Below are 20,625 nucleotides of genomic sequence, written 5' to 3' on the forward strand. Positions count from 1 at the left end.
TCTTGAAAAACAACAGAGACCAGAAGTCTTCTCGAACATGGAGCCTGTGGGCGTGTGACTGCTTATAACAGGAAATGCGGATGGATTGGATGGATACTGAGCCAAACATACGACATGTGAACACTGTTGGTCCTTACCGATATGGCACTGGGAACATACAGATAGTCCGGATAAGTAGCACATATATCTGTGTTCCGCACACAGCGCCATCTATCAGATACCTACAACCAACAAAAGGCACACAGACACACGCATGCACACACATGCACACGCGCGCGCACACACACACACACACACACACACACACACCACCACCACCACCAACACCACCACCACCAACACCACCACCACCACCACCACCACACTCCCATTATTCACCCCAGTGTCTCGAGATATGTGGATTTTGTAGAGAGAAAAAAAACACACACACACACACACCCATACACGTACACGCATACACACACACACAGGGATAGGTGGAACAACATTGATGAAATATGGCCAGCCTTAAGCCCACGCTACCCTAGAATACACACCCTTAGTTGACAACAGCAACGCTACATTTTTACTGTACTTGTAGCTTCATTACCCATATACTGTAGAACGGCTACAAGTAATTTTAGCGGGTACAAGCAAGAGTACATAACCCCCCAGAGTGTGCAACGCCTGATCCAGCTCTGCATAGGGTCTTAGTCGAGCGTAATCGGATCTTCGGATGTCATGCGTACACTCCACACCAGCACAAGGCCGGTCTCGAGGCAGGGCACCGTTGTTTTTGATCCGAGAGTACCCGCGACTCCCTGGGTTCCTCTCAGATGTGTACGGGATTATGACGCAAAGATCCGATTACGCTCGACCAAGACCTACGCAGAGCTGGATCAGGCGTTGCACACTCTGGGGGGTTATGTACTCTTGGTACAAGGCGTGACTGAAGATCCAGAAGCGGGCGCACAAAACCTGTGCATATCACTCATTAGCAATAGAAAGAATATTCCTCAAAGGGCCAGCATGGTTACTCTTCAGTCACGACTTTCCACTGATGAATGTGTCAAGAAAATCGATTTTGGTAAACTTTCGTGACTTCGTTGTAGTGTGGCGATGACAGCAGAATTTGCTTTCTTTACTGCTATTATAAAATGGTTTGTGTCCGCGTCGATTATTTACAAGTGTTAGCGTTTCCTGCATCAGGACCATTATGCGATGAAATAATTTAGCGATCCGAGTTTCAGAGTAAAACAAGAATAAGACTAGCAGTGAACATGCAAAATGACGATTGGTGCAGAAAAATGTAGAAAGGAAGAGGACATAATGGATACGAGTTAAGAGTAACTCTCCATCACTGTAACCATAATGTCCTCTTCCTTTCTACATTTATTATTGGCTCAACATCCGAGTTTTAAGGTGCAGATAAACTTTAGCGAAAACACTCCTTTCGCTAAAAAAAATTCACGGTTCGCGTGAGACTCGGCCAAAGGCCCAGTTTTCCGCATCCGCAGGAACGCCACCACCCTCTAAAATCGCTAAAAAATATCACCGGCGCTAAAATTAGCCGTTTTACAGTAGAGTTGAAGCAGGCGAAGCGCCAGCACCCCAAATCAAGACTTTTTTATTTTCCGTGGCGGGAAATCGAGCTTTTCCAGGTATCTACAGCCTGTAGAAATTCAACGCTGAGAATTTCCAACTATTGTCCGGCTTTGGTCCTCTGCCACCGACCTATCCTTTGAAGGAGAATGCTGAAACCAGTTGGTTGCTCTTCAGTAGTTCTTTCTCTATCGTACACATATTTTTGTATGTCGACACATGCTGTGTGCGACGACGTAGACACTTCTCAACACTTGAGTGACTTGAATTTGGCCATGATGACCGAATGTCATTGGACCGTGGAGTCGAGTAGAGGGCTCAGGCTCGATCGGCACAACGGGTACGTATAGCACAAGGGTAGGGCTAATGATATATCAAGTTGTTTGCTGTGCACAACCTTGGGGCGGAATTCGGCACGAAATTCTCTGCTCGCCAACTGTTGAGTATACCATGCAATACGTAGGTTTAAACTCATGTTGCAGTGCTATCACGGTTGCAACCCTCTTTCAAATGTTGACATAGCCAACAACCACATAATCCATATCAAATCTTGCCCCTTGTTTTCTTTCTAAGTGTGAAAAATAGAAATAATACCAGTCCTAATCATTGGAAATGCAAATCACGGTATATTATCGACACATCGTACTGTCGCGGACATGGAAATCCAGTCGATTGACCGGGGCCGGCGCCCTCAGCGCGTACAGAACGTTGCATGCAGTGCACATGTTGATCCAATGCGACTATCAGCAGCGCATGATAAACCGTGCTACGGCTGCATGGCCAGCGCCCTGGGGCCGCTATACGTGCGACCGGATTTCCATGTCCACGACAGTAGTACCATGCAGCCTGGTAGTGCATTTGGAGCAGGAAAGTGAATGGTACCACTGCGGTGATGAACACATGAGCTGATGACAACCATCGTCGTCCTGTTGGTTTGTGTTGTCTCCAGTTCATTGCAGGTTGAACGAGGAATGAACGTCTACTCTTTCTTTCCAAAACTGGCTGGGGACACGCCAATGAGACGGAAGCTAGTGCCAAACCAGTCCTTGGAAGTTTTGTTGTGCTGCTGGACTTTCAATCATCATGTAAAGTATATTCCGGTTTCTGAGTCCTCGTGTGCGCCTGAAGAGCTACACTGTGTAGAGATGTTGGAAGTTTATCCTGCTCACGACACTGCACCAAGTACAAGCACTTCCTCGGCACTGCCTGAGCCCTGTTCTGTGTTTACTGTGACCAGGAGAAGCAACTAGAAATGTGGAGCTTGAGCTGGAACGCTGGTGCTCTCTCTCTCTCTCTCTCTCTCTCTCTCTCTCTCTCTCTCTCTCTCTCTCTCTCTCTCTCTCTCTCTCTCTCTTTCTCTCTCTCTCCGTCACGTTCTGCCACTGTCCGAAACCGGTGCATGTGCTAGCATGTCGAAGCGCATTGTGTCTGAGTCACGCACTCACTCTCCTGCTCCTCCCTCATATGCCCAAGACAGTATGACCAACTGTGAATACAGTTCATGCCCACATGTGAACTTGTGTGGTTCTCTTGTAGTAAGCTGCCACGTATGTACTTGCACGTGTTGTGTACATGTGTGTGTGTGCGTGTGTGTGTATCTATGGGACTGCGTTCTCCTATTCTCTCTCCGGTGCCTTCGAGGCCCACGCAACCCTTGTGGCAGTGGCTCGACAGCACAGGGCAGGAGTGTGCGCGTGTGCATGTGTATATGTGGGTGTGTGGGTGTGTGTGCGCGCACGCGCGCGCACGTGTGCATTCACATGTGTGGGTGTGCGCGCGTGCATGCAGATGTGTGTGTGGGGGTGTGCGCACGCTGATGCTCAGCTCTCCAGAATGATGTCCGTGTGCGTAGCCAGTGTATGGTGGCAACATAGCCTTCCTTCATGTATATGTGTATGCGCATACTATTTGGGATGCTTTACTGTTTTTGGTGGGATCCAGTTACATAGTTTTCTGTTCAATTATTTATGTTTATACAGCTGCTGTATTTGTAGTGCAACTTTATGTCTTTCTGCTGGTCAATTTGTCGTCTTGATGGTGTTCTAATACTGATATACATAGAAAATATTACCCTCAGAAAGTGTGCTCGTTGTGAAGTTGTCCTTCTTTGGGCTCAAACCATTGCTCGTGTATAGGTAGATACATATCAGTGGGTTCGATTGGTGGCGAGAGGTCAGCCTAAATTGTTTGGGGCGGAATTCGGCACGAAATCCACGCTGAGTACTTTTTGACGACGAGTTGCGTCGGTCTTGAAAACTCTGGCGAGAAAGCGAGGAAAATGATGTCGCTTGGAGCTTTCCGCGAAACTTAGGGCAGCTAATGCCCGCACCTTCCCAAACATTGCCTCGGAACAAGACGATACCACCAGGGAAGCTCTTGTGAGCAAGGGATATTAATAGTCTCTTTTTGGCGATATTGAGCTGAGTTTCAAATTTCCCGGGCCTGGGGTCGGATTTGGAAAATAAAAGTGCAACTTTTAGGGCTCTTTTTCGGTGCTGGCGCTTCGCCTGGAAGTTGCAGAGTAAAGCCATTATCGGGGCGAATCTATTATTGCAAACAATGCTGGGTTGCCTTTGCCAAGTATTGTGTGTGCCCAATTCCGCATATATGGCGCATATCGCACCATATTTAACGGTGCACACTCGGGGGGGGGGGAGAAGGTTATGTACTACTGTATAAGCAGAAATATTCGTCTGGAATTTAATTTCGTCTTTTTCGTCCAAGGAGCTTTTGGACTAAATTAAATGCCGGACTTATGTCGATTTGTCCAGCTTTTCTATACACTCTTATGATCCATGGACGAAATTTACAACCGGACGAACTCTCTTTCTTTGGAGTTGGACGAAATTATTGACCGACAAAATTTTCTGCCTGTACAGTATTGGTCATAAGGCATCGGCATGGCGGAGATCAGCTGACCTCCAACCCCCAACACAGTCTAATCAGTGGCTATGCCATAGGAGCTGTCCAAAAGAGACGGAATGCTCCACACAAGCGAACACACACGTCGCTTCACGCTCCACGCGTCTGAGTTATCTCCCCTGGATACTGCAGAATTTGTTTAATTTAATTCTCTGGCGATGTGTGTAACAAGCTGGAATAAATGGAGCATCGGGCAAGCATTTCGACAATGCTGATCTTGAGGCTTACATTCAATCTTGCCATCTCTGCTTTCATGTCGAATACTGACCAGCCGTCCAAAGCCATACCCCTGGGGCATTGCCTGCTTACAGAACACCATATAAGGCATAAACACAACACACAAGGAATAGCATCAACACCGGAAAGCACCATAACAGGAATCACAAATACAAACCTGATCTTTTTCAAGACGGTTCATTGGCACATACAGTACATGCATGCGCGCGCACACGCACACCTACACACAAACACACGGACACACACATGCACTCCCCCCCCCCCCCCCCCACACACACACACACAAAAACACACACACATGCCCCCCCCCCCCCACACACAAACACACACAGACGGAGTAAAAAAAGTGGGATGCACTCACCGTACAAACAGCTTGCTTGGTGGACAATCTGCCGCGTTGTTGATAACAAACTCCAAACGTTGTTGTAACGACACTACAGGACGATGAGCCTGATGCTGAGAACTAAGGTGCACGTACACACACATACACACACACATGTACACACACACACACACACACACACATGTACACACACACACACACACACATACACACACGTACACACACATGCACACGCACACATACACACAAGTACACATAAGATATGGGATAGATTAGTTGAAACAGCTAAACAGCATCCTGTCTCTGGTGTATGCACTATTTAAAAGCAGACATATAGCCAACCATTCATCAAGTCACACAGATACACAGCTATCCAGATAGACACACACCTCAGACCTCAGACATGCCCATCGCGGAGGCGATGATAGCGAACAGCTATGTTAGACAAAGCAACTTGTGCTGGGATTACACCATTCAACAGCTTGCAAGGCTGATGAATTGACCGCCACACACACACACACACGCACACACACACACACACACACACACACACACACACACACACACACACACACACACGCACACAAATACACAGATAGACAGCCAGTCAACCACACATATACACAGGCAGTCAAAAAGCCAAGCCGCCAACCAACCAGCCCAATAGCAAGCAAACCAGCCACACAACTACTGACAGCAAGCTGGCCTGCCAGGGTGCCAGACCAGCAAGACTGCTAGCCACACAGCCAGCCACACAGCCAGCAGCACAGCCAGCGCACAGAGTAGGCAACCAGTCAGCCAACCAAATAACTAGCCAACCAGCATGCAAGCCAACTACTCGCGATAAACATTCGCCGGCCAGCCAGAACCCCCCCCCCCCCCATACACACGCACACGAACGCACACACACACACACGAACGCACACACGCACATGTACACACACACACACACACACACAATCACATACACACGTACATGTACAAACACACACACATACACACTTACACACACACCGAGTGACAAGGATAAGGTGTACTAGTCTCCTAACAGGCAGCTCCACACGCAGCAGCAGCAACAGCAACAGCAGCAGGAGCAACCCTCCTCACCTGGTCAAGTCCGCAATTCCAGATTTCCACAGCATCGAATACAGCACACAGGTGATCTGCTCTCGCGACAAGTAGTGCAGACTCTTATCCACGTAACCGCGTAACGCTTGACCCGTACTTTCCGCTAGATTGCCAAGAGCTCCGCTGGCACTGGAGACAAAGCTTGGCGCATTGCTGGCATTCTCACCATCTGTGGATGAGGTCGATGAGGATGCTGCGTGTGCTGGCTGCGTGGTGGCACGATACTCTTTGCCATTGTCCTGCACGCGAACGGTGTACGATGGCGGACTAACCGAGTCTGACGACAGCGTATCGGCTGTGAAGACACCCGGTCCGGGAGAGAGGTAGATACTGCTGCGTATGGACTGTAGGACATTCTCTTCGTCCTCTTGACTGTGCGATGATGTGCTGGATAGCGTCATAGCCAGACCCTTCTATACAGATATACATGCATATGCACGTACACACATGAACACGCCCACACAGACACATACACGCGCGCGCACCCACACCCACACACACACTCAGACACACACACACACACACGAACACATACACACACGAACACATACACACACGAACACATACACACATACACACACACGGGCACGCACGCACGCACGCACCCACACGCACGCACACACACACCGAGAAACTTCTTATCCTAACTCGTATGTTGAGCCAATCGTAACAATAGTAAGATGTAGAGAGAAAATAACCTATAAGTTACTAGTTATGACTAACAGTCCACCAAGGTAACGAGATAATATACAGTCAGATAGTGTGACAACAAGGCACAAACCTGACAAGGATATTGAGACATTCGACGGCCTGACACCTAGCTCCAACATATCTATGAAGCGCAAACCAACAAAATCGTGGTCTGTTGCCTTGCGTTTCCGAGTTTTAGTTAGACCAGTTTATCCAATGGTCTCACTAGTCTCGGCATCATCATCCTGTATTGTAAACGTTTGACATTCTTTGTTGCCGCGGGACATAGCTCGTGCACATCTTCGTGGCGCATCCCTTCCCCTCATAGGAACTTTCCGCACCTGAGCCTTCCAAGTAGAAAGGTTGTTGATTTGCGCTTCAAAGATGTATTGGAGCTAGGTGTCAGGTCGTCGAATGTCTCAATATCCTTGTCAGGTTTGTGCCTCGCTGTCGTACTATTTGACTGTACATTATCTCGTTACCTTGGTGGACTGTTAGTCATAACTAGTAACTTATAGGTTATTTTCTCTCTACATCTTATCCAAACAAACGTCACTATCAGGTAACACAGCTTTGCAACCCTGTGCACCGCTGTGCCACCCCAGCCTTTCCCGAGTATAAGCCCCACTGGAGTATAAGCCCCACTGGAGTATAAGCCACACTGGAGTATAAGCCCCACTGGAGTATAAGCCCCACTGGAGTTTAAGCCACACTGGAGTATAAGCCACACTGGAGTATAAGCCACACTGGAGTATAAGCCACACTGGGGTATAAGCCACACTGGGGTATAAGCCACACTGGGGTATAAGCCACACTGGGGTATAAGCCACACTGGGGTATAAGCCACACTGGAGTATAAGCCACACTGGAGTATAAGTGACAATGGAGTATAAGTGACACTGGAGTACAAGCCACCCTGGAGTATAGGCGGCACTGGAGGGTCCCTGGTTCCAGTCCTGGTGGTGACAGTCAATTTTTTCTTCAGACTTTTCCGTTTGTGTCTTTCCCTCAAACTACTCAATAATATTGTATATATATACACGTATACACGTATATATACAGGGAATAATTTACTTTCAATCTTTTGCATAGCAATTCTGCTAAGCAAAATCAAACTTGAATAGCAATTCGAAAATGTTGCATAGCAATTTTCTTCAACACTTGCCAACATTGTCATTCTGGAGAGCTGATCAGAGTGCAAGCTCAGACCACAAGTACACTGTAACACCTTAGTTGCAAGCCTAGGCTGGTGCCAGGATGCATAGCTCAGCACAATCGAAGTTTCGTGCATCTATTTCAACCTTAAGAGACACTGTTCACCCGGCATGCATACCGTGCACAACAGGTCACAGCGAAACATACCTGAAGTTGCTTCGCATCTCAGAAGAATTGCATAGCAAACAGCCATGCGATACAGGTTAAATTATTCCCTGATATATACAGCATTGGGAAATAATCGTTTTTTAAGTATTCGACACGACTCCCAAGTTCCAGCCGGTGTTATTTTTTCAAACGGGTCCAAGTACCCCCGAACCGGGTCCAAGTACCTCCGACAGACACTGCACTTTACACTGTACAGATAGCGAGACAACACTGAACAGGGGCAGGTCAACACTGAACAGGGGCAGGTCAACACTGAACAGGGGCAGGTCAACACTGAACAGGGGCAGGTCAACACTGAACAGGGGCAGGTCAACACTGAACAGGGGCAGGTCAACACTGAACAGGGGCAGGTCAACACTGAACAGGGGCAGGTCAACACTGAACAGGGGCAGGTCAACACTGAACAGGGGCAGGTCAACACTGAACAGGGGCAGGACAACACTGAACAGGGGCAGGTCAACACTGAACAGGGGCAGGTCAACACTGAACAGGGGCAGGTCAACACTGAACAGGGGCAGGTCAACACTGAACAGGGGCAGGTCAACACTGAACAGGGGCAGGTCAACACTGAACAGGGGCAGGTCAACACTGAACAGGGGCAGGTCAACACTGAACAGGGGCAGGTCAACACTGAACAGGGGCAGGTCAACACTGAACAGGGGCAGGTCAACACTGAACAGGGGCAGGTCAACACTGAACAGGGGCAGGTCAACACACTGTGAGGCACACCTTTGCCCTTGTGACGCCCATCGACGCCGAAGGCGATGATGTGTTGCTACAGCAGAAGCCATAGCAACTTGTGCTGGGATTGCACTATTCAACAGCTTGCAAGGCTGAAGAATTCACCGCCACTATTCAACAACTTGCTAGGCTGAAGAATTCACCGCCACTATTCAGCCTGATCTACACCACACAGCTATTTGGAGCACACGCACAAACGCACACGCTCGTGCCCGCACACACTCACCCTTACCCCCCCCCCCCCCAACCACACACACACGCACGCACACGCACGCACACACTCACACTTACACCGGACGCCGGACCCAGGGGAGTGCTGGTTCGTTTCGTCCTGCGCGATGATGATGACAATGACGACGACGATGGTGTGCGCTGTGCTGCTGGGCGTGGTCCTCGTTGTGTTGTTGATCTACTCTGTGTCACCACCACACCCTGACCTAGTGGAGCCACATCATCTCTAGCATCATCACCAGCATCTGCTACACCTGCCTGGCTAGACGGCGATGATGTCATGATGACGTCACCACCAGTAGCACCACTGTTAGCAGTGGAGCTAGTCGTGGCTCCACCGCCAGCTGTATCCTCAGTGCCAGGCGAGGACGACGAGGCTGGACAAGCTGACGGAGAAGACGTGGTCACAGCTAGGCTAGCATGCGATGACGGCGGCGGCTGGTTAGTAGCCATGCCACTGACGGCATTGACTGCGGACGGCGTGTTTATATGCGCTGGTTGCTCCGGTCGCGCTGGTTTGTTCCTTGCAGCAGCAGCATTACCGCTGTCCTTCATTACACCAGTGGTGCTATCAATACTAGCGAACGTGCTGCTTCTAGCGCCTCGTGTTGCTGTGATCTCATCTTCGCCTACGCCAGGCATGGTGGTGGCAAACGTGGCAGTGGGCTGGGCTGGCTGCGTGGAGTTGTTGCGACGGAAGCCTTGCTTTAGTCGGCCTGTGCACGCGCAAATGCACGCACAAACATGCGCGCGCGCGTGCACACACGTACACACAAACATGCACAAACACACACGCGCGCGCACGCACACAAGCACGCACACACACACACACACACACACACACACACACACACACACACACATACACACATACACACATACACACACACACACCTTCAAATTTCAAGGTTCACCTCCACAAGTGAGGATGACATCCATGCAGTTGCATGGAGACCCCCCCCCCCCCCCCCCATGCATACAACATGTAGGAATGACAGAGTGTGCAACAAACGTAAACCGATCATAATGCACAGACGACGCTGCCTCTCCGTCTTAGGTACTGATTATGTCGACTTTAGAGAGGTTAAGATGCACATTACTTCTGACGCGACGCACAATTTCATGTCGAATTTGGCGTAAAACTCCAAATGTCGACGTGAGCTGCAGGTCACTCGCGTTGTTTTTCGACGCGCGAGCCAAATAACGCGAGCTGAACTTTCGCGTCACGTCAGAAATAACGTGCATCTTAGCCTCTCTATTGAAGAGCAGAGTGTAAGCTGACTAAGGCGACCACTCAAGTGACCTTCAAAATGTGGTCGCTGTGTACAGGTGGTCTCCATATCCAGGAGAAACAAGACGCCTTCTTGCCCAAGTTCTTGGTCCTATTTGTAGTGGTCCCCTGAAGCAGGTAGTGGTGTTATCAGAGCGGTCGCCTTGACAGGTTCTACAGGACATTGACAGCATTGAAAGAGTATACGTATTGCATGGATAGATACTGGTGCATGAGGTGCATGACAACGCAGGATCATCCAACACTCACCGGCAAAGGCGGATGCTGAAGCGGACGTGGTGCGCTTGAAAGACGCCACAGCTGATGTGGCCGCCAACGGCGATGACGTGGCCGCGGGTGTGGATGTGTTAGGTTTGTCAGCAGCATCCACGCTAGTGGCGGGTGTGTTAGGTTTGTCAGCAGCATCCACGCTAGTGGCGCTGCCACTGTGGAGAATGAAACCGGAGGAACTACCGGAGGTGGCAGCTACGCTTGCTGTTGCTGGTGTTGTCTTTTTGTTTAGACCAGCGTCAGAAGCTGTAGCAGCTGTACCACTGGATGTGGATGATGCATCATCTGGCTCACCAGTTCCAGTACCAGCACCACCGCCAGCGCTGGCAGCGGCAGCAGACGTGTCGTACCAGATGGAGGATTGAGATGCTTCGTCATCTTCGTCAGCTGAGATCCAGTCAACAAGCACAGACCAAAAATTATATGTGTGCGAAACTTCACTCCAACAGTCCAATGACGGTGTCTGTACTGCGATTCCAAACACTCAATATTACACCAAATGTTGTCGTTGTCAATATTACACCAAATGTTCGGGCCTGGCCCATCATCGCGGTAAATACAAGAAATATCACCACACAAAACAAAGTCAGCAACCACACACACACACGCACACACACACACACACATACACACACATACACGCGCGCGCGCACACACACACACACACACACACACACACACACACACACACACACACACACATCTTCAACATACCAGACAAGCTGGAAACGGTGACAAACGTCAATCGAATGGTTCTGAAATCTGAACACATGATCAAGAGTGATGATGGTGAGTCGTCGATATGCGATGTTGCGGGCCGGGACTTAGATAGGGAACGACGCACAACCTAACAATAGAACACACACACACACACACACACACAAACATGTGAGTGCCGAAAGGTCCCATTGTATACTATACATCAACAAATATCGGCCAGTGAGAAGCTATGGCTGACCTTGAAATGAACACTCAAACACACCATGTACCATCTATACACCCGTCGCAAGACAAGCACACAAACCTGCAAATGCACTGGATGTGCACCCGCAGATTTTCTCTTATAGCAACGATAGCAAACAAGATCTGAATGAGACAGATCGAGACTTGCGCCAGATAACTGTTTAATCCACACAACTGGCGAAGCCATGTGAATCGACCACCAATGCACACCTGGTCTACACCACACGGAGTACATCGGAATAGGACAGCCAAGACAATTAGTTACCTATGCACACCCTACACTTGTTGGGGTAACCAGTATAGACAGAACACAGCTTTGATAAAAGCACACACACACACACACACACATCCCAGACCTCAGACCTGCCCATCGCGGAAGTGATGATAGCGAACGGCTACGTTAGACAAAGCAACTTGTGCCGGGATTACACCATTCAACAGGCTGCAAGGCTGATGAATTGACCGCCACTAATTTTAGCCTGGTTTACACCACACCTAAACACCCACACACCCACACAAACACGCACACAAACACCCACACCGTTTATGGCCCATCACGGGAGGTTATGATAGCGATGCTACAGCAGAAGCTATAGCAACTTGTGCTGGGATTGCACCATTCAACAGCTTGCTAGGCTGAAGAATTGACCGCCACTATTCAGCCTGGTCTACACCACACAGCTATTTGAAGTGGGGTTTTCTGGCCAACACGCACACAGCCACCCCCCCCCCCCCCACACACACACGCACGCACACACACACACGGACACAGTCACACACACACACACACACACACATTTTCTTTATCAATGGCAAACACAACAGCACCTGTACCATCATGAAGTACATAGGCACATACCTGATCTGATTCACTACGTTCCACCATGACAATGTTACTAAGGGCAACCCACATTGACAAATCAGTGCCAGTCTCCAGCAAGCGTTGCTTGTCTTTATGGCAAATCAACACCAACCTGATACGCATACAACACACGATACCATGTACACGCATGCAGACACCCACACACCCACACCCACACACACACACACCCACACGCACACCCACACAAAAGACGGGATCAAATCTAAAATTCCAACGCCGTCCAAAGCACAAACTCATAACAGTTGAGAATGTACTGGCACCCAACAGTGCGATTGATACAAGAAGAGAAGAATGATTGGAAAAGAAGCACACGAAGAGAGTCCGGTCAGCAGATAACCTATTTGCCCATGATGCCAGCATACGTGACATAATGGTATACCCACACGCACACAAGTAAAGTGGTGTCAATTGAACTCCGACACACACACACACACACACACACTCACACACACACACACACACACACACACACACACACACACACACACACACACACACACACGCACACACACACACACAGCTACATAAACTGCACGACATACCTGTAGTCTGTCAGGTAGACTTGAGCAACTGATCTCCAACCACTAATCTCCACTAAGATATCATTCAAGACCATCTCCACACGTTCAGATGGACCTATACAATATGTGAAAACACAACAACAACAACAACAACAACAACAACAGCAGCAGCAGCAGCAGCAGCAGCAGCAGCAGCAGCAACAACAAGACAGAGAACATGCATGCACACATGAGCAGACACACACACACACATGCGAATTAGTACTGGTCTCATTAAATGGAAGTGACTGTTAGAGGAAATATTTCACGTGTACGCGCAAAACTTCACAATGCTTTCCTGACTACTGTAAAACGACAAACTTTCGCGAGCGATTAACTTTCGCGACTTTCGCGAGCAGGGTCGAATCGCGAAAGTTTGACTCGCGAATATGAAATTTTGTACTATTACGTACTACGCGATGCGTCGATGATCGATCGTTTTGCGCCACAGATCTGTACAGTACATGCGTGCATGCATCACTCACTGCACTGACTGTACATTCACAGCGCTGATCGATGCTTGCACGGCCGGCTATGTCCAACCAAAGCGCGCAGCTGTTGCAACGACGGGTTTACATACTATACCAACACCAGTCTTGCAAGTAACCGTTGAAACATTAGTTGTCGTTGGAGTACGGCGACTTGAACCAGAAGAGAATAAAATGATCGACTGGAGAATGTCTCATTGTTGTGGAGAGTGTTGTTGAACTTCTTGGAGCGTTTGGCCAGCTTGCTGTTGCGTAGATTTTAGTGTTGTACTGCTCGAAGAAGTCTTCTGAATTTTATCGCGATGAGTATCGCAGTGGCTCAGCAGTTCGAAGAGAAAGCCTTCCGATGATCCCTCTTCGAACGTGCCATCCTTTCTCCCAGTACTAGTACATACCTTATGGTTCTCTTTGATGCCTTGATTACATTCCTTGATTCCTTCTTTCATTCTTTGATTTCTTCTCTCATTCTTCATGCGCTCTGCACCCAGCACTCCGAGGCTTCGTAAAATAAAATTCTTTGATTTTCGGTGGAAGGTAAAATCGCTAAAATTAATCGCCGCTAACTGGTCCAGTTTGCCAAAACGCTAAATTTAGCCAAAGCCGCGAAAGTTTGTCGTTTTACAGTACATTATAGCAAGAAAGAAGAGAGAAGAGAAGAGAGGAGAGAGAGAGAGAGAGAGAGAGAGAGAGAGAGAGAGAGAGAGAGAGAGAGAGAGAGAGAGAGAGAGAGAGAGAGAGAGAGAGAGAGAGAGAGAGAGAGAGAGAGAGAGAGAGAGAGAGAGAGAGAGAGAAGGTACGTAGGCAGCCTAAAACGCACCAGGCAACTGGATGATATCCATTCCAGATGAAATATCAAGATGGAAGTTACGCTGCAAACACGCTTCATACAGCTCATGGTTCGCATCGCATCGTTCAAACACCTAGCGCATGCAACAAACAAACAAACAAACAAACAAACACACCAAATACAGAGCAACATAAGTTGAGTACAATGTCTGTAATTTAAAAATACTTGCAAGTAGAAGAAATCACATGGAAACGAGTTATGAAGCAACTCTCCACGACAGTGGTTTGCGCACTGGAGGCGTGTTAGAGCTAGGTCTCAGGTTGTTGAATGTCACAGTAACATGTCAGTTTTGTACCCTGTTATCGCATTTTCTGACTGCTTATTATCTTGTTACAGTCGTGGATAGTTGCTTCATAACTCGTTTCCATGTGATTTCTTCTATTTTAAATTAGATTTATTGGCTCAGTATCCGAGTGCAATGTCTGTACTCATACATCTCATACACAAGTGGCATTCGAGGCGTTCATCACATTGACGTCACACGAGCACACGACAAGAGTCGCCGACTTCTTTTACCACCCGAGTCAGGTTCAAATGACTGCAGAGTACAATGTGCTCGTGTGACGCGCTTTCCATGACGCTGCACTCGTTTACGGACGCATCGTTCACGTTTCTAAAATCCGGGTTAGCACAGTAGAGTGAAACAGCTGTGTAAGACGACTGCTCAAGGGACCTTCAAAATGTGGTCTCTGTTACCAGGTGGTCTGCTTATCCAGGGTCATTGGACTGGAAATAGCATCCCTTGATCCTGGTTTCAGTGGTCTTCTTGGACAGGTAGTCGCCTTATCCGAGTGCTCGCCTTGACAGGTTTTACCGTATATTAAAAACGGAAAACCAGTATAAATGTTCTACTGGTGTGGACATTGAAGTCCAGTGGAATGACTGGGACAGATGTCCGCACTCTCCTTATTGTACGCACACCCACTGTAGTTCACGTACACACTGCAAAACTGGACCAGCAGTGCTCGCGACCGCAAGGCCAGCGCAAAAAAAATTAGCCGTTCTGCAGTATGCGGCGGATGGGCAGCTAGCCGAGACTCACGCCGGGAGAGGATGACTTGAGAGAGAGTGTTACAAGGATTTCTCCAGAGACTTTCTGACTGGGTGATATCCTGCCAAGCGGTAACAGGCAAGTAGTCGGCTTCTCCGTCAGAAATGCCAGTGGCAGCATCGAGGCACCTGAAGAGTAAACATGCACAAACGCGCACACACACACACACACACACACACGCGCGCACACGCACACACACACACACACCAATACAACCACACACCACCACCAGCACCAGCACCACCACCACCAGAAGAAGCAGCAGCAGCATCACCAGAACACCACCAGAACATCATCACCATTAGCACTAACATGAGTGACTGTAGCCAAACTAAGTAGTACCGTAAAATCCCGCACGGGCGCCCCGTCTCTCCCATCCGCCCCTCCCTGACTTCTTGTCAGGGACGTGATTGATTGTATCCTCGTATGACTCTGCCGCAGTCTGTGATGCCGTACTGAATTGCAGACGCGTGCTTGACCCCATTGGAAATGTACGCAACAGTGCCCACCCTCCTGACCAGGGATCGCACAAACCCTGCGTTTTGTCAGGTCTGTTCGACCCCTGGCTCTTGACCTTTGGTCGGTGTACGAGATGCACGAACAGTTTTCGCAGGGTGAGTACTTTTTCATGTAGCACTGAATGCGGCAAGTAGGACTCGCCCATCCGCCCCTCCCCACCTGAAGCGTCGAGGAGGTAGGGGCGCTCTGGCGGGATTTTACGGTACTGTGTAAGTAGAAATTTTCGTTTACGAAATCTTTCCTGTGTGGATTCACAGGAAGTGTGAGTTACGAAGTCTGGAGAAAACGTTGAACGGTCTCTGCTTGGATGACGACTACACCATAGCTCAGTGGTTAGAGCATCGCTGGCTACAAGCGAGGGTCCCTGGTTCGAGTCCTGGTGGTGACAGGCAATTTTTTCTTCAGACTTTTCCCCGTTTGTCTCTTTCCCTCAAACCAGTTAATAAAATCTTTCCTTATTTGAACTTATTTCACTCCACCAGCAGGCTTGTTTATGCTATGTACTAAATTTCCTTTTTGGTCGAGGTCTGTCACCACGAACGTTCAGAAAAAAACCCTTATTTTGGTACAAACTTTAGCTAGTTCGTGCCCCCTTACGCATAATAGCGAAAGTTAATTCCAAACGAAAATTTGTACTTGTACTGTACAGTAGTAACAGCACACACCTTTAGCAGGTATTCATCTGAAACAAATATATGTCTCATGACTCTCGAGCTCTAATGGGCCATTCACACTACGCCCAGAACATGGCGTACGTGACGTTTTCGTCCGGATAGCCATGACAACATGGAACGTGGCGGGAAAATCGTACTCCTGATACGAAAACGTAGACGACGTATCTAGACCCCTGTACCGAGTTTCGTTCTGGCGTTCCCAGCAGTTTGTGTCCAAAAGAAGCTGTACACACAGCTGTACGAGCAGCGTGTGCTGGCCTGTGTGAACGCACCTGCATGAAAATGGCGTCTGCCAGTACGTCGTATTCCAAAACGTGACGCGTATTGTAACCTAGTATGAATAGCCTATAAAGTCACCTTGACTTGATGGTCTGAAAGTCAAGTGAGACCGGACCATGTCACCTGCTTGTTTTCTAACAACAACAAAAAACTCATTGCTTGTCAGTTTATAAAGCATCTTGCCTCATGATACCTAACTGAGTAGAGGATACTACTAGTAGCTGTTTGTAACAATTAGCTACATGTATGGAAGAGTTAAACTCACCCAAGAAGTCATCCTGGTTCAGTTTGTCATGGTCCCAAATCTCTATGGTCACATAGTAATCCTCGCGCAACAGTGACTGGTCAAATGTAGGCAGGACAACCTGGTATGATTCAAAACACATTCACGCACACGCACGCACGCACACACACGCACGCACACACACACTCGCGCGCACGCACAAACACACACACACACGAATGTAGCCAGGATAACAGCGCATGCACATACACAAACAAAAGCCACAGTAACACCTACACATGCACGAGTGTGTTGGTTTTGTGCATGGGCGTGGACGTGCATGTGTGTGTGTGTGCAAGCGCCCTTGTCTCGGCTGCGGTCGCTGCTGCAAGTCATCCCGTGGTTTCGACCTGCATAGCTGTGCTAATTTCCTGTCCAGGAAGTAGAGCGGCGTTTCTGGATCCAATGCTGAACTCAGTGCTGTCGACCCCTGCACAGGGGACACGTGACCATTTGATGGCAGTGTTACCAAGGACCAAGGTGCAAGCGCGCACGAATGTACACCGGTGACCCACACACACGTGTGACACGCATGCTGTATGTACAATGTATGCATGACATATTCTGCAAACTGGTAACCAACGATTTTCTTCCGGATGGCGAGGGATCCGTATAAAAGAGGACCGGATAAGCGAGATCTGACTGTATCCATGTGCTGCTGGTTGCACTTACTTTGAACGTGAGCACTTCTTTCCACTCCGGTTGCAGCGTGTTCAGGCTGATGGATGTCTGCTTGGTGGACTTGCCCACACGTACAACACAGTAGGGGTCGGACGCACCGCCCACATCCATTGCAGTCAGATTGTGAGCGCTGATCACTATGACAACAAAGCACACAGCAAAAGAAGTGGCAAGTGGGAAAAAAAATTTTTAACCTACGTGGAGAGAACAATTTAGTTATGGCAATAAAAAGGATCAACTGCGCACTCATTCTCAACCATCAAGGTAAAGGTGGTGGGTAAGGTTGCATGAATGCTTGCCTTGATGGTTGCGTTTGCCTTGATGGTTGCGTTTGCCTTGATGGTTGCGTTTGCCTTAGTGTTTCTATAGAATGAGTGCGCAGTTAATCCTTTTTATTGGGAAAGTATTGTTTTTAAGAACTTTGAAGCTCCAATGTAGCCTTGTCATACTTTCTGTACACCTAACTCGCAACACACGAACAGTCCTTGGCTACACCACGTACAGTTGAAATTGTCCAGATTTTCACCCAGGAGGGCATCATTAGGGATATGCCGAGCACTTCGAATTTCTTATCATACGCCCTGATACGCTATCAGGATCTTCAAGAAAGTACGTTATATCCGATGCAAAGAGAAAGGTATGTTATTTCAGGAGGGTTTTGCAATGACGTTTTACTGCTTTCACCCCGAGGCCCAATTACATTGAGTTATTCTTATTACACTATTCCAGTAAATTCGCACTCACACACACTTGCACATGACATGCATGTCCATTGTCACACTGCACTTGCTGAATTTCCTATCATTTCTCACCTCACCTATAGTTTTTACTACCTGTGCAAATTTTTCCTAAGTTTGTGCTATCTTTCTTACTATGCTTGTGCAGTGCGTATCGGTTATAGCGTGGTCGAGTGAAAGAATATACTGCCTACAAGAATGAACTCTCATATTTTCATAATCATAACATGAGTTTCATGCGTATATCTATTCTTACAAGCAATGTTATCGTGTAATAGAATATATCGGTCCTAAGAATGGACTTTGTGTAGCAAAACATGCCAGATTAGAACAAAGTGTATCGCCTGTAGTAATAACATCTGCCCGATACAGTTCTGAACCGACTCGAATTGCATCATATAACGCTGCAAGTGCATCTGTTGTCGTCATGTAACTCATGTTGCTCAGCCACATGGTGAACCTACCAGGTATGCAGGCTATGGCCCAGTATGGGACGACTTTGGAAGTACGAGCAACCGCATACACAGCAGCACTACGTTGCATGTATGATGATCTTCCTGGCTCTGCGCACGTGCAAATGATACGTCACACTATATTTATCGCGCGTAAGAAATATCGGAAATAAGAATAGAAAGTCGTGTTTCAAACACCCACGCTATAACCGATACCTACTGTATCCTCGTTGTTTCACTCCAAGTGTATAAAAAAAATTGTAGTTTCATCATTCTCTTTAGTCACGAATTCCATTGATAATTGTGACAAGAAAACGTTCTGGAATACATTATTCGTCCCAAGGTTGTGATATGAGTGCGCATTTAGTTATATTCATTGCATTATTATTATTATTTAAAATTTTGAATAGGGCAATCCCCACAGGCCTACGGCCTTTTTTACAGGGTGCCTTATGTGGATCACGTACAGATTTGAGGAATAGTGAAAACGAGGAGCAAGAGCGAATGTCAGCTGGGAGAGAATTCCAACGGTCAGAAGCCAGAAAGCGAATAAGCCATAACGATTGCAATTACACTGAGTTGCAAAAATAATAATTCGAACAGAAGCAAGCAAGGTACAACAATGATAGAGGTAAACTGGGGCAGGGCTGGCCTACCTCCAACAGAGAGCTGGCCGGTAGTGCCATCGGATGAACTGTTACGACCCGTGTTATCCGTCCGGTTCTCAAAAGCTAGCACACCTGCAGCCATTGGCGAGTTAGCAACTTGTCTCTTCCCACGACCTGGCACATCGCCAGCTGCACTGGACGGGTTCGTAGGCATTTTGGCAGTACCGAAATCGGTTACAAGACCAAACCTGCTGTACTCAACGGACTGATCATTCTGTAGGTGTTGTGTTGCAACTACTTCCTCCCTTTTCTCTACTAATACTTATGATTCATTGTGATCTGTTCAAGAAAGTCACAACTGTTACTTCTTCTGACACTGACACCATGGACACACAGTCTGCAGTACTGAGAATCGAACCTATCCTGCTTGCGCGGCATGATGCATGCACAGGCGCTAGGCAAGGGCTTTTCATCATTATTTTTGTTGATTTTCATTCCATTCGCCAAAAAATAATCGCTCAAGTTTTTGGTTCCATTTTCATAAAAAGAAAAAATTAATAGTTTCACCCGCTTTGTACGTCCCGTGCAGGCAGCGCGCGCCGTGTTGTTCCACCCGCGCGCACGGTTGTAGATCTAAAGTATCCTCACTACGAGACATGCACGGCTCAGACCTGGCTAGCTGGGCCATGGGATCTAGCTCGGAGTCGTAAAACGCACGTTCTCCGTCCACCTGAGCTACTGAGTAGAGATCTACGAGCGTACTGTACTGATCCATATTGCATG

The 20,625-nt window shown here is 48.1% G+C and overlaps 1 protein-coding gene across 1 annotated transcript in view; it reads right to left on the reverse strand.

Annotated features, from left to right (window-relative positions):
- The window catches only part of LOC135810655 (serine-rich adhesin for platelets-like), a 21,147-nt gene extending 929 nt beyond the window's left edge, over nt 1-20,218 (reverse strand). The window contains exons 1-14 of the mRNA XM_065324146.1: nt 19,891-20,218; nt 18,037-18,182; nt 17,347-17,446; nt 15,601-15,737; nt 14,529-14,631; nt 13,206-13,299; nt 12,640-12,754; nt 11,532-11,664; nt 10,797-11,204; nt 9,317-9,972; nt 6,191-6,624; nt 5,102-5,203; nt 4,732-4,804; nt 98-221 (exon numbers count right to left, since the gene is read on the reverse strand). Of these exons, the coding sequence (XP_065180218.1) occupies nt 98-221; nt 4,732-4,804; nt 5,102-5,203; nt 6,191-6,624; nt 9,317-9,972; nt 10,797-11,204; nt 11,532-11,664; nt 12,640-12,754; nt 13,206-13,299; nt 14,529-14,631; nt 15,601-15,737; nt 17,347-17,446; nt 18,037-18,182; nt 19,891-20,056 (2,791 nt within the window). The 5' untranslated portion in view covers nt 20,057-20,218. The remainder of the gene's footprint in view (nt 1-97; nt 222-4,731; nt 4,805-5,101; nt 5,204-6,190; nt 6,625-9,316; nt 9,973-10,796; nt 11,205-11,531; nt 11,665-12,639; nt 12,755-13,205; nt 13,300-14,528; nt 14,632-15,600; nt 15,738-17,346; nt 17,447-18,036; nt 18,183-19,890) is intronic.
- Nucleotides 20,219-20,625: the final 407 nt, after the last annotated feature.

The sequence above is a fragment of the Sycon ciliatum genome, chromosome 2, assembly GCF_964019385.1.
Source record: "Sycon ciliatum chromosome 2, ocSycCili1.1, whole genome shotgun sequence".
Classification (NCBI taxonomy): Eukaryota; Metazoa; Porifera; class Calcarea; order Leucosolenida; family Sycettidae; genus Sycon; species Sycon ciliatum.